Genomic DNA, 12,783 nt, shown 5'->3' on the forward strand with positions numbered 1-12,783 from the left:
CCATCCACTTATTTTATCATTGACCATGCTAATGTTCCAGAATGTAAGCATATGGTACTGAATTTTAAAGATCAGTTATTGATACTGCTCTGTAATGTTAAAAAAACCTTAAAGGAATTAAAAACACACTGATGTAGGGGATTAAACCTGGCCAGAACAGATGTTTTGGGAATCACTACACTGGATAATGAATTGTTGGGTCAGCTTAACGACACAATACTATCCCAGTTCGATTTTAGTTTCAAATTTCACAAATTTAATTTTCTTGTTTTGAATTATTACATTTAATATTTAAAGGTGGAATTCTGCCATATTATATATTACATTTCTTCATATAATTTGTATGTGTATATATATAGTAATAAAATATTCCATGTGGATAAGTTGCTAATGCTGTTTTCACCTGAAGTGTTGTGATGACAGATACCTTACCAATAGCCAGAACTTGAGTACCTTGTTTTCCCATCTCATCCCTACCAGAGAGAAAATCTCTGATTTCACACAACAAGGTATTTATAGGAAGCAGACTTCCCTGAATTCCAGGAAGATTTACTTCTCCACGTTGGTGTTTATACTGTATCAATATGGTGCAAGGAGATGCTAAGTTAGAATCATATAATTGTACAAAAGCTGATAGCAATTGTAATATGTACCTTAACTCAAATCCTACAGGCACTTAATTTTATTGTGAAGCTGTCTAAAGTAAAGCTTTTGTCAGATCTTGAAGTCAGTTATTATAATGCAGTTTTATTTATTATGAAAGTAAAGAAGTCTAAATATATTTCTTCCTGTTACTTTTCTTTTAAGTTTCAAATTTCAGTAATTTTTTCAAAAAGGGAAGTGTATTGCATTGTGAAAAAGTGATATTTTCCCTGTTGTAAATATCAGTATTATACTATATTGCTGGCTTTCTGTGTTAGAGTTCATTAAAGGGATATTTTCCCTGTTGTAAATATCAGTATTATACTATATTGCTGGCTTTCTGTGTTAGAGCAGTTCATTAAAGGGATATTTTCCATGTTGTAAATATCAGTATTATACTATATTGCTGGCTTTCTGTGTTAGAGCAGTTCATTAAAGGGATATTTTCCCTGTTGTAAATATCAGTATTATACTATATTGCTGGCTTTCTGTGTTAGAGCAGTTCATTAAAGGGATATTTTCCATGTTGTAAATATCAGTATTATACTATATTGCTGGCTTTCTGTGTTAGAGCAGTTCATTAAAGGGATATTTTCCCTGTTGTAAATATCAGTATTATACTATATTGCTGGCTTTCTGTGTTAGAGCAGTTCATTAAAGGGATATTTTCCATGTTGTAAATATCAGTATTATACTATATTGCTGGCTTTCTGTGTTAGAGTTCATTAAAGTGATATTTTCCCTGTTATCAATATCAGTATTATACTATATTGCTGGCTTTCTGTGTTAGAGCAGTTCATTAAAGGGATATTTTCCATGTTGTAAATATCAGTATTATACTATATTGCTGGCTTTCTGTGTTAGAGCAGTTCATTAAAGGGATATTTTCCATGTTGTAAATATCAGTATTATACTATATTGCTGGCTTTCTGTGTTAGAGCAGTTCATTAAAGGGATATTTTCCATGTTGTAAATATCAGTATTATACTATATTGCTGGCTTTCTGTGTTAGAGTTCATTAAAGTGATATTTTCCCTGTTATCAATATCAGTATTATACTATATTGCTGTCTTTCTGTGTAAGAGGAGTTCATTAAAGGTGGTGAACTCATCAAGCTTTCATACATAAACTACATGTTGTGTGACTGCATCTTGTTCCACCTCATTATCGTCACACTTAAAGGTACATGGGTTCATTTGGTGTGGAACACTTTAATGGGTACTGTATGAATCTTCAAATTCTGTGTACCTTGTTTTATACAAACAGTATAGATAAAGAGGTTAATAATGTGTAGAAATAAGATAAACCACCTGATGTATTTATTGTCTTATAACTAAAGATAATTCATAAAATGGCCTCATTCAGGGAAAATTAACGTCTTTTGTTTGATGATTTTTCTTTTGAGGAGAAAAAATTTCACATGGTATATGATTCATAAAAAAACCAGTTCAGTGCCAAGTCTATAGAAAAATCTAATTTAGCAAAGATTAAAATGTCATAGCATTATACAGGGTGGGGAAATGGATGTGTGGGATATCTTGTACATCAAACTATAGGTGGTAAGTTTTAACTCTGAAGGATGTGAAAGATTATGAACTGAAAAAACAATTTGATGTATATATGTTCTCTGATTTTGTTGATTAGGTTTAGCAAACTCTCAATAAGTGTCATGTCTTAGAGTAAAAAGTTGGTAAAAACGAAGATCTGGTTCCTCAGAAATTGGACTCTGTCTACTCAAACATACGTAATGGTGGAATCCTGGATTTTTCTCACACATGGTCGTAAGACGATCAGATTAGTGGTAAATTGTCTGTGTGTCCATCCACTGATTCAGGGAGGTGTACTTCAGGAACATCGGTTTATCCGACTGTATCTCACTCAGCATGTAAATTATCTGATTTTCCTGATTGGGTAGTGGCGATGATTTCATTAGTGTAGAGGGGGCAGTGAGTTTTTCTGCCTCTAACTTTGCCACTGGCTACCAACATAAGGTAGCAGTGTTTGGGAGAGATTATCTAAAGTTAATTGGAGCCCAGCAGATAAGATAGATTTATCTGGAATGAGTCAGATGCATCTATCAGTGTTTTTCTATGGTAATGAAAAGCCTACACATGTAGACGTTCTGTTTGTTGACATAGTACCTGCATATTTACAAATGTAATGGCCTCAGACTTTTGGAGAGAATAATTCCTGTCGGCCATTATTGTAACTTGGATATTATCTTACCATATGCCATCTGTGACTGCCAGAATATGTGGAATGAGATTAAGAAATGTGAACACACTTTGATAAATTCCTGTACAGGATATTTCTGTGAGGAAACATGCCTGTTCTGTATTATGCCATTGTGTTTCACCTGTAAATAGCACTTTCTCTGTGAATACGTGCGGATATTTTCTCAACGCCTTCTTCCCCAAGTGTTCAATTAGAAATAAGCAGTATCAGTTCTTAAATTGATATCTCATGGAGGAAAATATTTCTGTGACCTTTTAGACCTTATGGAACATAAACGTTGGAATTACCTGGAGATATCCTGAACTTTGACCTACACAGATAATTGGAAATTACACAGAGGATTACTCTTTCTTGTTGAAAAATTTAGATGGACACAGCTGATGATGGACACAGCTGATGGACACAGAAGGATTTACATGTTACTGTTCCAACAATTGTGTCCTGTAATGTTGATATGTATCCATGTTTAAAAAAATCTGTACCAAATTTAAGTGCCTAGAATACATCAATAGAATAAATAGCCTCCTCTGCTGTGCTGACATCTTATCCATGGAATCCTATGAAGAATACAGTTTGATGTGGTGATCTCTAATGATCTCAAACTGTTATATAACAGAGCTTGGGTTTTTTTTCTTACGTACTGGTGATATTAGATTGACAGCTGTCACATGTCACACCTTTATCTATTTACACCTGAATTTGGTATTGATATTTCATGTTAATCTTTATCAGATGCTGACATGGTTTACAACTTTTCATCGGAGCCAAAAACTTGACATACGGTTGGGTGTATCATCCAATCATATAATTTACAGTGATTTTATTGCAAAATTATCAGTATAATATTGTGGAAACGTGTGGAAAAGATGGCTGTGAATCCATAGCAACAGATTCAGATATCTGAATTTCTTCACATAGATAGGCAATTTGAAAGTTGCCAATGTTATTGGGAAAGTGAAATTTTTGGCATCAATTCAAATTGTGATAAAATATTTTTTATAATGCCGTCTGAACCAAGCAGCATCATGATTGTGGTATATTGTACACTTGCCGACCAGCTGAGTGGGAATTCACAGAGTCTGCAGACTGTTACCAGCCGAAATTACCACAGTAATTCAGCCATGGATAATACACATACCTGGTCAACGGCTTATAGTGGTCAGGTAAATAGACGACCTTCAGTCTATAGTGGTCAGGTAAATAGACAACCTTCAGTCTATAGTGGTCAGGTAAATCGACAACCTTCAGTCTATAGTGGTCAGGTAAATAGACAACCTTCAGTCTATAGTGGTCAGGTAAATAGACGAGCTTCAGAGTCTATAGTGGTCAGGTAAATAGACAACCTTCAGTCTATAGTGGTCAGGTAAATAGACGACATTCAGTCTATAGTGGTCAGGTAAATAGACAACCTTCAGTCTGTAGTGGTCAGGTAAATAGATAACCTTCAGAGTCTATAGTGGTTAGGTAAATAGACGACCTTCAGAGTCTATAGTGGTCAGGTAAATAGACGACCTTCAGAGATTATAGTAGTCAGGTAAATAGACGACCTTCAGTCTATAGTGGTCAGGTAAATAGACGACCTTCAGTCTATAGTGGTCAGGTAAATAGACGACCGTCAATCTATAGTGGTCAGGTAAATAGACAACGTTCAGTCTGTAGTGGTCAGGTAGATAGACGACCTTCAGTCTATAGTGGTCAGGTAAATAGACGACCGTCAATCTATAGTGGTCAGGTAAATAGACAACGTTCAGTCTGTAGTGGTCAGGTAAATAGACGACCTGCAGTCTATAGTGGTCAGGTAAATAGACGATCTTCAGTCTGTAGTGGTCAGGTAAATAGACAACATTCAGTCTATAGTGGTCAGGTAAATAGACAACCTTCAGAGTCTATAGTGGTTAGGTAAATAGACGACCTTCAGTCTATAGTGGTCAGGTAAATAGACGACCTTCAGTCTATAGTGGTCAGGTAAATAGACGACCTTCAGTCTATAGTGGTCTGGTAAATAGACAACATTCAGTCTATAGTGGTCTGGTAAATAGACAACCTTCAGTCTATAGTGGTCAGGTAAATAGACGACCTTCAGTCTATAGTGGTCAGGTAAATAGACAACCTTCAGAGTCTGTAGTGGTCAGGTAAATAGACGACCGTCAGTCTATAGTGGTCTGGTAAATAGACAACCTTCAGTCTATAGTGGTCATGTAAAAAGACGACCTTCAGTCTATAGTGGTCAGGTAAATAGACAACCTTCAGAGTCTATAGTGGTCAGGTAAAAAGACGACCGTCAGTCTATAGTGGTCAGGTAAATAGACGACCTTCAGTCTATAGTGGTCAGGTAAATAGACAACCTTCAGAGTCTATAGTGGTCAGGTAAATAGACGACAGTCAGTCTATAGTGGTCAGGTAAATAGACGACAGTCAGTCTATAGTGGTCAGGTAAATAGACGACCTTCAGTCTATAGTGGTCAGGTAAATAGACAACCGTCAGTCTGTAGTGGTCAGGTAAATAGACGACCTTCAGTCTGTAATGGTCAGGTAAATAGACGACCTTCAGTCTATAGTGGTCTGGTAAATAGACGACCTTCAGTCTATAGTGGTCAGGTAAATAGACGACCTTCAGTCTGTAATGGTCAGGTAAATAAACAACCGTCAGTCTATAGTGGTCAGGTAAATCGACGACCTTCAGTCTATAGTGGTCAGGTAAAAAGACGACCTTCAGTTTATAGTGGTCAGGTAAATAGACGACCTTCAGTCTATAGTGGTCAGGTAAATAAACAACCTTCAGTCTATAGTGGTCAGGTAAATGACAACGTTCAGTCTATAGTGGTCAGGTAAATAAACAAACTTCAGTCTATAGTGGTCAGATAGATAGACGACCTTCAGTCTATAGTGGTCAGGTAGATAGACGACCTTCAGTCTATAGTGGTCAGGTAGATAGACGACCTTCAGTCTATAGTGGTCAGGTAAATAGACGACCTTCAGTCTATAGTGGTCAGGTAAATAGACGACCTTCAGTCTATAGTGGTCAGGTAAATAGACAACCTTCAGAGTCTATAGTGGTCAGGTAAATAGAGGACCGTCAGTCTATAGTGGTCAGGTAAAAAGACGACCTTCAGTTTATAGTGGTCAGGTAAATAGACGACCTTCAGTCTTTAGTGGTCAGGTAAATAGACAACATTCAGTCTATAGTGGTCAGGTAAATGACAACGTTCAGTCTATAGTGGTCAGGTAAATAGACGACCTTCAGTCTGTAATGGTCAGGTAAATAAATAACCTTCAGTCTATAGTGGTCAGGTAAATAGACAACCTTCAGTCTATAGTGGTCAGGTAAATAGACGACCTTCAGTCTATAGTGGTCAGGTAAATAGACAACCTTCAGTCTATAGTGGTCAGGTAAATAGACGACCTTCAGTCTATAGTGGTCAGGTAAATAGACGACCTTCAGTCTATAGTGGTCAGGTAGATAGACGACCTTCAGTCTATAGTGGTCAGGTAAATAGACGACCTTCAGTCTATAGTGGTCAGGTAAATAGACGACCTTCAGTCTATAGTGGTCAGGTAAATAGACAACCTTCAGAGTCTATAGTGGTCAGGTAAATAGAGGACCGTCAGTCTATAGTGGTCAGGTAAAAAGACGACCTTCAGTTTATAGTGGTCAGGTAAATAGACGACCTTCAGTCTTTAGTGGTCAGGTAAATAGACAACATTCAGTCTATAGTGGTCAGGTAAATGACAACGTTCAGTCTATAGTGATCAGGTAAATAGACGACCTTCAGTCTGTAATGGTCAGGTAAATAAATAACCTTCAGTCTATAGTGGTCAGGTAAATAGACAACCTTCAGTCTATAGTGGTCAGGTAAATAGACGACCTTCAGTCTATAGTGGTCAGGTAAATAGACAACCTTCAGTCTATAGTGGTCAGGTAAATAGACGACCTTCAGTCTATAGTGGTCAGGTAAATAGACGACCTTCAGTCTATAGTGGTCAGGTAAATAGACGACCTTCAGTCTATAGTTGTCAGGTAAATAGACGACCTTCAGTCTATAGTGGTCAGGTAAATAGACAACCTTCAGTCTATAGTGGTCAGGTAAATAGACGACCTTCAGTTTATAGTGGTCAGGTAAATAGACGACCGTCAGTCTGTAGTGGTCAGGTAAATAGACGACCGTCAGTCTGTAGTGGTCAGGTAAATAGACGACCTTCAGTCTGTAATGGTCAGGTAAATAGACAACCTTCAGTCTATATTGGTCAGGTAAATAGACGGCCTTCAGTCTGTAATGGTCAGGTAAATAAACAACCTTCAGTCTATAGTGGTCAGGTAAATCGACGGCATCCAGAGTCTATAGTGGTCAGGTAAATAGACGACCTTCAGTCTATAGTGGTCAGGTAAATAGGCAACCTTCAGCTATAGTGGTCAGGTAAATAGGCAACCTTCAGCTATAGTGGTCAGGTAAATAGGCAACATTCAGTATATAGTGGTCAGATAAATAATCAAGTTGACCTTCAGTCTGTAGTGGTCACTTAAGTTGATAAACGGTTTGATGACCCTCACCTTTTCAAGGTCATAGGGGTTATATATCTTTAAACATGTGTCCCAAGATGCTGATATTTTGCAAATATCATACAGAGATTGGCTGTGAGATTTTTTCATTTCTTTAAAAGTACGTCAAGGTCACCAGTTGAAATAATTGACAGCCCATGAAATTCAAAAGTGTTAAAACTTTAAAGAATCACCTTGATTAACTAAGAGATCTGGCCAAGGCTAAGTCACACTCACTTTAATTATTTGGTCCCATCAGTAATAGCTAACTGTATCTCATCACATGTTTTCAAGTATTAGGACTCAAATGCATTTATAAATGTCTCTCCTTGTCACCAAAATATAGCAAGTTAAAGTTTTTAACTGTTGTGTATGTTGTTATTAGTCCCCTACATGTGAAATCGTGGGGACTATAGGTTTCCTCCCTGTCCATCTGTCTGTCCGTCCATTTGTTCACTCTGTTTTCTGTACTTTTCTCAGCCATGATTCAAGGTATGTTAGTGAAAGTTTGTGTGTAACTTCAGTATTGATCAGTATCTACAAATCAAGTTCAAGTTTCAGGGTTTTTGGGGCATTTAAAGGACAAGGTCACTGTTACTATTTTTTAGCGGGGCTGGTACTGGGGACATGTATTGGTTTAGCAATACCCAGCATGCTTGTTTCATGCACAAATCGCATGTTGATGGGTTGTCGGTCAATCCTGTACAGGTGTGGTGTCATCCATTGTGTATTCACTTGTCCTACAAATGATCTGAATTGTCAAATTTTGACGAAATGTTTGCATGTGAGTGAGATATTTGGTTTAATTATTTGTTTGTTTGTGGGGTTGATATTTACCCCATCACAAGGGTCATACTGAGGCAGGGTATCCCTGTAATAGCTGGTGACTACTTCACTGAACACTTTATTGGAAGCCTGCCACAGTCTTAAACAAGGACACAACCATGACAGTACAGTACAGTCTGAGATCTCAGTTCCCATAGATACACAAACTGACCAATCAGGTACCTCATCTTTACTGAATCAGATGCTTTACTATCTGAACTGTAGTGAGACGACACTCATTCTTCATCAAGGGGTTACCGACTCGACCATGTTTGTTTTCTGGTTTTCTCCTTCAGTTAGATCCTGATGCTCTTTCGTCTGGACTGATAACAGTAACTGATATACATACCTGTCTATAAGGACTGCACGGGGACCAATGAAAACTGGTCGCTATAGATATGTGGTCGCTTTATACAGGTGCTGCCTAGCAGTAGTTAATCATAATATAAAAGTGTGAAGTTGATATAACTCAATTGCTGCAGAATAAATAAAGTTTATTATAAAGATAGATCTACATGATTATGGAGGGTAATTTCTCATGCTCATTTTGTTAGGATGGTTAAATTGTTACATGCAGTGTGTACCTGTTGAGAGGGTATCAGTAGTAATGACACCATTACACAGACGGTACATTACAACATGTCACTGACTGTACAGGAGACCTTTAAAGTAGTTAGCTAATGGAGACACTTCTAAAAAATAGCAGTTCACCTCAGCTTTAATGACACGGGGTAATGTACATCTGAAGATTTATCTGGGCACAAGTGTTAAAAAGATTGCCTCCACTGCCATAATCGAAGGTCTTCTTTCCTGTTTTTGACAGACACATTGTGACATTCCTCAAGTTTGAATGAGGTTTTGTAAAGACTGCCTTAAGATGTCTTTTTCATCATCAAGTTATGGCCTGAACATTGATAAGGAAACACTGTGGTTTTATATTTTTAATGAAGTTTTAACAAATTTCAAAGGTGAAGATTGCTATCTGAAAAGATATATCCTTTTGATATATGTAGTACAGATGTGTTACTGTATTAACCTGGTGTATGGTAATATCCTGGTTATTATAGTATCCATTTGTTAATTTAAAAAAATGATGAATTACCATATTGTCTGGTTATCTACCATAAACCAAATAAAATGTTTATATCTGATGTTGAACAATTAAAGTTTGATATCAAATTGATAAAAAAGCTCAAAGTGGCTTGCATGTTCACAAAATCTTTTTCTATCAGTTCAATTTGTTATAGAATGCCTCAAAAGAATACCTTACAAATGTATTTACATCTTGTTGTTAAAAGCAAGGGTGGTTATAGGCTTGACCTCCAGAACATAATGCCTACCCAAGATGGGGGAATGGATTGAGAAAGAGGCTAACATATATTGCACTCAACCCAATCCCACACACTTACCTCCAGCCCACACACTCACCCCATCCCACACACTTACCTCCATCCCACATACTTACCTCCATCCCACACACTTACCTCCATCCCACAGTTACCTCCATCCCACATACTTACCTCCATCCACACACTTACCCTCCATCCCACACACTTACCTCCAGCCCACACATACTTACCTCCATCCCACACACTTACCTCCATCCCACATACTTACCTCCATCCCACACACTTACCTCCATCCCACACACAACCCCAACTACACACCACAACCCCACCCACACACTCACCACACACACCCCACACACACCTACAACCCACACACACACTCAACCCCGTCCCACAAACACTCACCCAATCCCACAAACACTCACCCCATCCCACACACACTCACCCCCATCCCACAAACACTCACCCCATCCCACAAACACTCACCCCACCCACACACACCCCAATCCCACACACACACTCACCCCATCCCACCAGCACTCAACCCCATCCCACAAACACTCACCCCATCCCACAAACACTCACCCCCATCCCACACACACTCACCCCAATCCCACACACACTCACCCCATCCCACACACACTCATCCCCATCCCACACACACTCATCCCCATCCTACACACACTCACCCCCATCCCACAGACACTCACCCCCATCCCACACACACTCATCCCCATCCCACACACACTCATCCCCATCCTACACACACTCACCCCCATCCCACAGACACTCACCCCCACCCCACAAACACTCATGATCACCCCATCCCACAAACACTCACCCCCATCCCACACACACTCATGATCACCCCATCCCACAAACACTCACCCCCATCCCACACACACTCATGATCACCCCATCCCACAAACACTCACCCCCATCCCACAAACTCTCACCCCATCCCGCAAACACTCACCCCCATCCCACACACACTCATGATCACCCCATCCCACAAACACTCATCCCATCCCACAAACTCTCACCCCCATCCCGCAAACACTCACCCCCATTCCACAAACACTCACCCCCATCCCACAAACACTCACCCCATCCCACAAACACTCACTCCCATCCCGCAAACACTCACCCCCATTCCACAAACACTCACCCCCATCCCACAGACACTCACCCCATCCCACAGACACTCACCCCATCCCACACACACTTATCCCATCCCACAAACACTCACCCCATCCCACAAACACTCACCCCCATCCCACAAACACTCATCCCCATCCCACAAACACTCACCCCCATCCCACAGACACTCACCCCCATCCCACAGACAGTATAAATAACATTTAACAAGATATTGTTATTCTTTCTTTGTATCATGTTGGTATTCTGACATCTTCACCTAAAATTTGGATACAGCTAGGTGTCACAAAAGAGATACCTGATTTTCTTATTGATCAATAAGTATATTTTATAAGTGAAAGGTCCTCTTCATGTGTTTATCCCACACACCACACCAACAAATATCATACTGTAATAATATAACCATTCTAGTTCTTACTTATGTTCAATTACCTATTACAACCATAACAGTCCAATGCTCACCTGTAATTACCTGTATGCTTTACAAAGGTTACCTGTCATGATAGTGAATTATATCTATTATAATATAATGTTTATACCTCTGTTTGTTACAGTCTAATAGCTACCTGTCAGAAAATGCAGATGATAAAGTCCAGAGACTGGAGACAGACAAGCAGAGCCTGACTTTACAAGTCAGTGTGCTGTCCGAACAGGTGGAGGCCCAAAGTGAGAAAATCCGGGAATTGGAGCTTGGTCTAGATGAGCGTCGGGACAGACTCATGCAGGCGGAGAAAATGTTACAATCTGTAAGTCATCATTTTTGTATGTTCCATGCAGTTACACTCCACAAGTGTATGATCCATGCAGTTACACTCCACAATGTATGATCCATGCAGTTTCACTCCATAAGTGTATGATCCATGCAGTTACACTCCATAAGTGTATGATCCATGCAGTTACACTCCACAATGTATGATCCATGCAGTTTCACTCCATAAGTGTATGATCCATGCAGTTTCACTTCATAAGTGTATGATCCATGCAGTTACACTCCACAATGTATGATCCATGCAGTTTCACTCCATAAGTGTATGGTTCATACATTTACACTCCATAAGTGTATGATCCATGCAGTTACACTCCACAATGCATGATCCATGCAATAACACTCCACAAATGTATGATTCATACATTTACACTCCATAAGTGTATGATCCATGCAGTTACACTTCATAAGTGTATGATCCATGCAGTTACACTCCATAAGTGTATGATCCATGCTGTTACACTCCATAAGTGTATGATCTATGCAGTTACACTCCATAAGTGTATGATCTGTGCAGTTTCAATCCATAAGTGTATGATATGTGAAGTTACACTCCACAATGCATGATCTGTGCAGTTACACTCCACAAGTGTATGATCCATGCAGTTACACTCCATACGTGTATGATATGTGCAGTTACACCCCATAAGTGTATGATCCATGCAGTTACTCTCCATAAAAGTATGATCCGTGCTGTTACACTCCATAAGTGTATGATCTATGCAGTTACACTCCATAAGTGTATGATCTGTGCAGTTTCACTCCATAAGTGTATGATTTGTGAAGTTGCACTCCACAATGCATGATCCATGCAGTTACACTCCACAAGTGTATGATCCATGCAGTTACACTCCATACGTGTATGATATGTGCAATTATACTCCATACGTGTATGATATGTGCAGTTACACTCCATAAATGTATGAGCTGTGCAGTTACACTCCATAAGTGTATGATCCACGGAGTTACACTCCATAAGTGTATGATCCACGGAGTTACATTCCATAAGTGTATGATCCACGGAGTTACACTCCATAAGTGTATGAGCTGTGCAGTTACACTCCACAATACATGATCCATGCAGTTACACTCCATAAGTGTATGATCCACGGAGTTACACTCCATAAGTGTATGATCCACGGAGTTTCACTCCATAAGTGTATGATCCATGCAGTTACACTCCATAAGTGTATGATCCACTCCATAAGTGTATGATCCATGCAGTTACACTCCATAAGTGTATGATCCACGGAGTTTCACTCCATAAGTGT

General features: G+C 39.2%; 1 protein-coding gene across 8 annotated transcripts in view; it reads left to right on the top strand.

Moving 5' to 3' along the window:
* LOC117336510 (liprin-beta-1-like) overlaps nucleotides 1-12,783 on the top strand; it is a 169,060-nt gene that overhangs the window by 89,031 nt on the left and 67,246 nt on the right. For all 8 annotated transcript variants that reach the window (XR_004534639.1, XM_033897117.1, XM_033897110.1 and 5 more), the window contains one exon: nucleotides 11,301-11,492. Coding sequence is in view for 7 of the 8 variants with exons in the window: in XM_033897117.1 (XP_033753008.1) it covers nucleotides 11,301-11,492 (192 nt within the window). In the remaining variant the exon portion in view is untranslated. The remainder of the gene's footprint in view (nucleotides 1-11,300; nucleotides 11,493-12,783) is intronic.

This window comes from Pecten maximus, chromosome 10 (assembly GCF_902652985.1).
Source record: "Pecten maximus chromosome 10, xPecMax1.1, whole genome shotgun sequence".
Classification (NCBI taxonomy): Eukaryota; Metazoa; Mollusca; class Bivalvia; order Pectinida; family Pectinidae; genus Pecten; species Pecten maximus.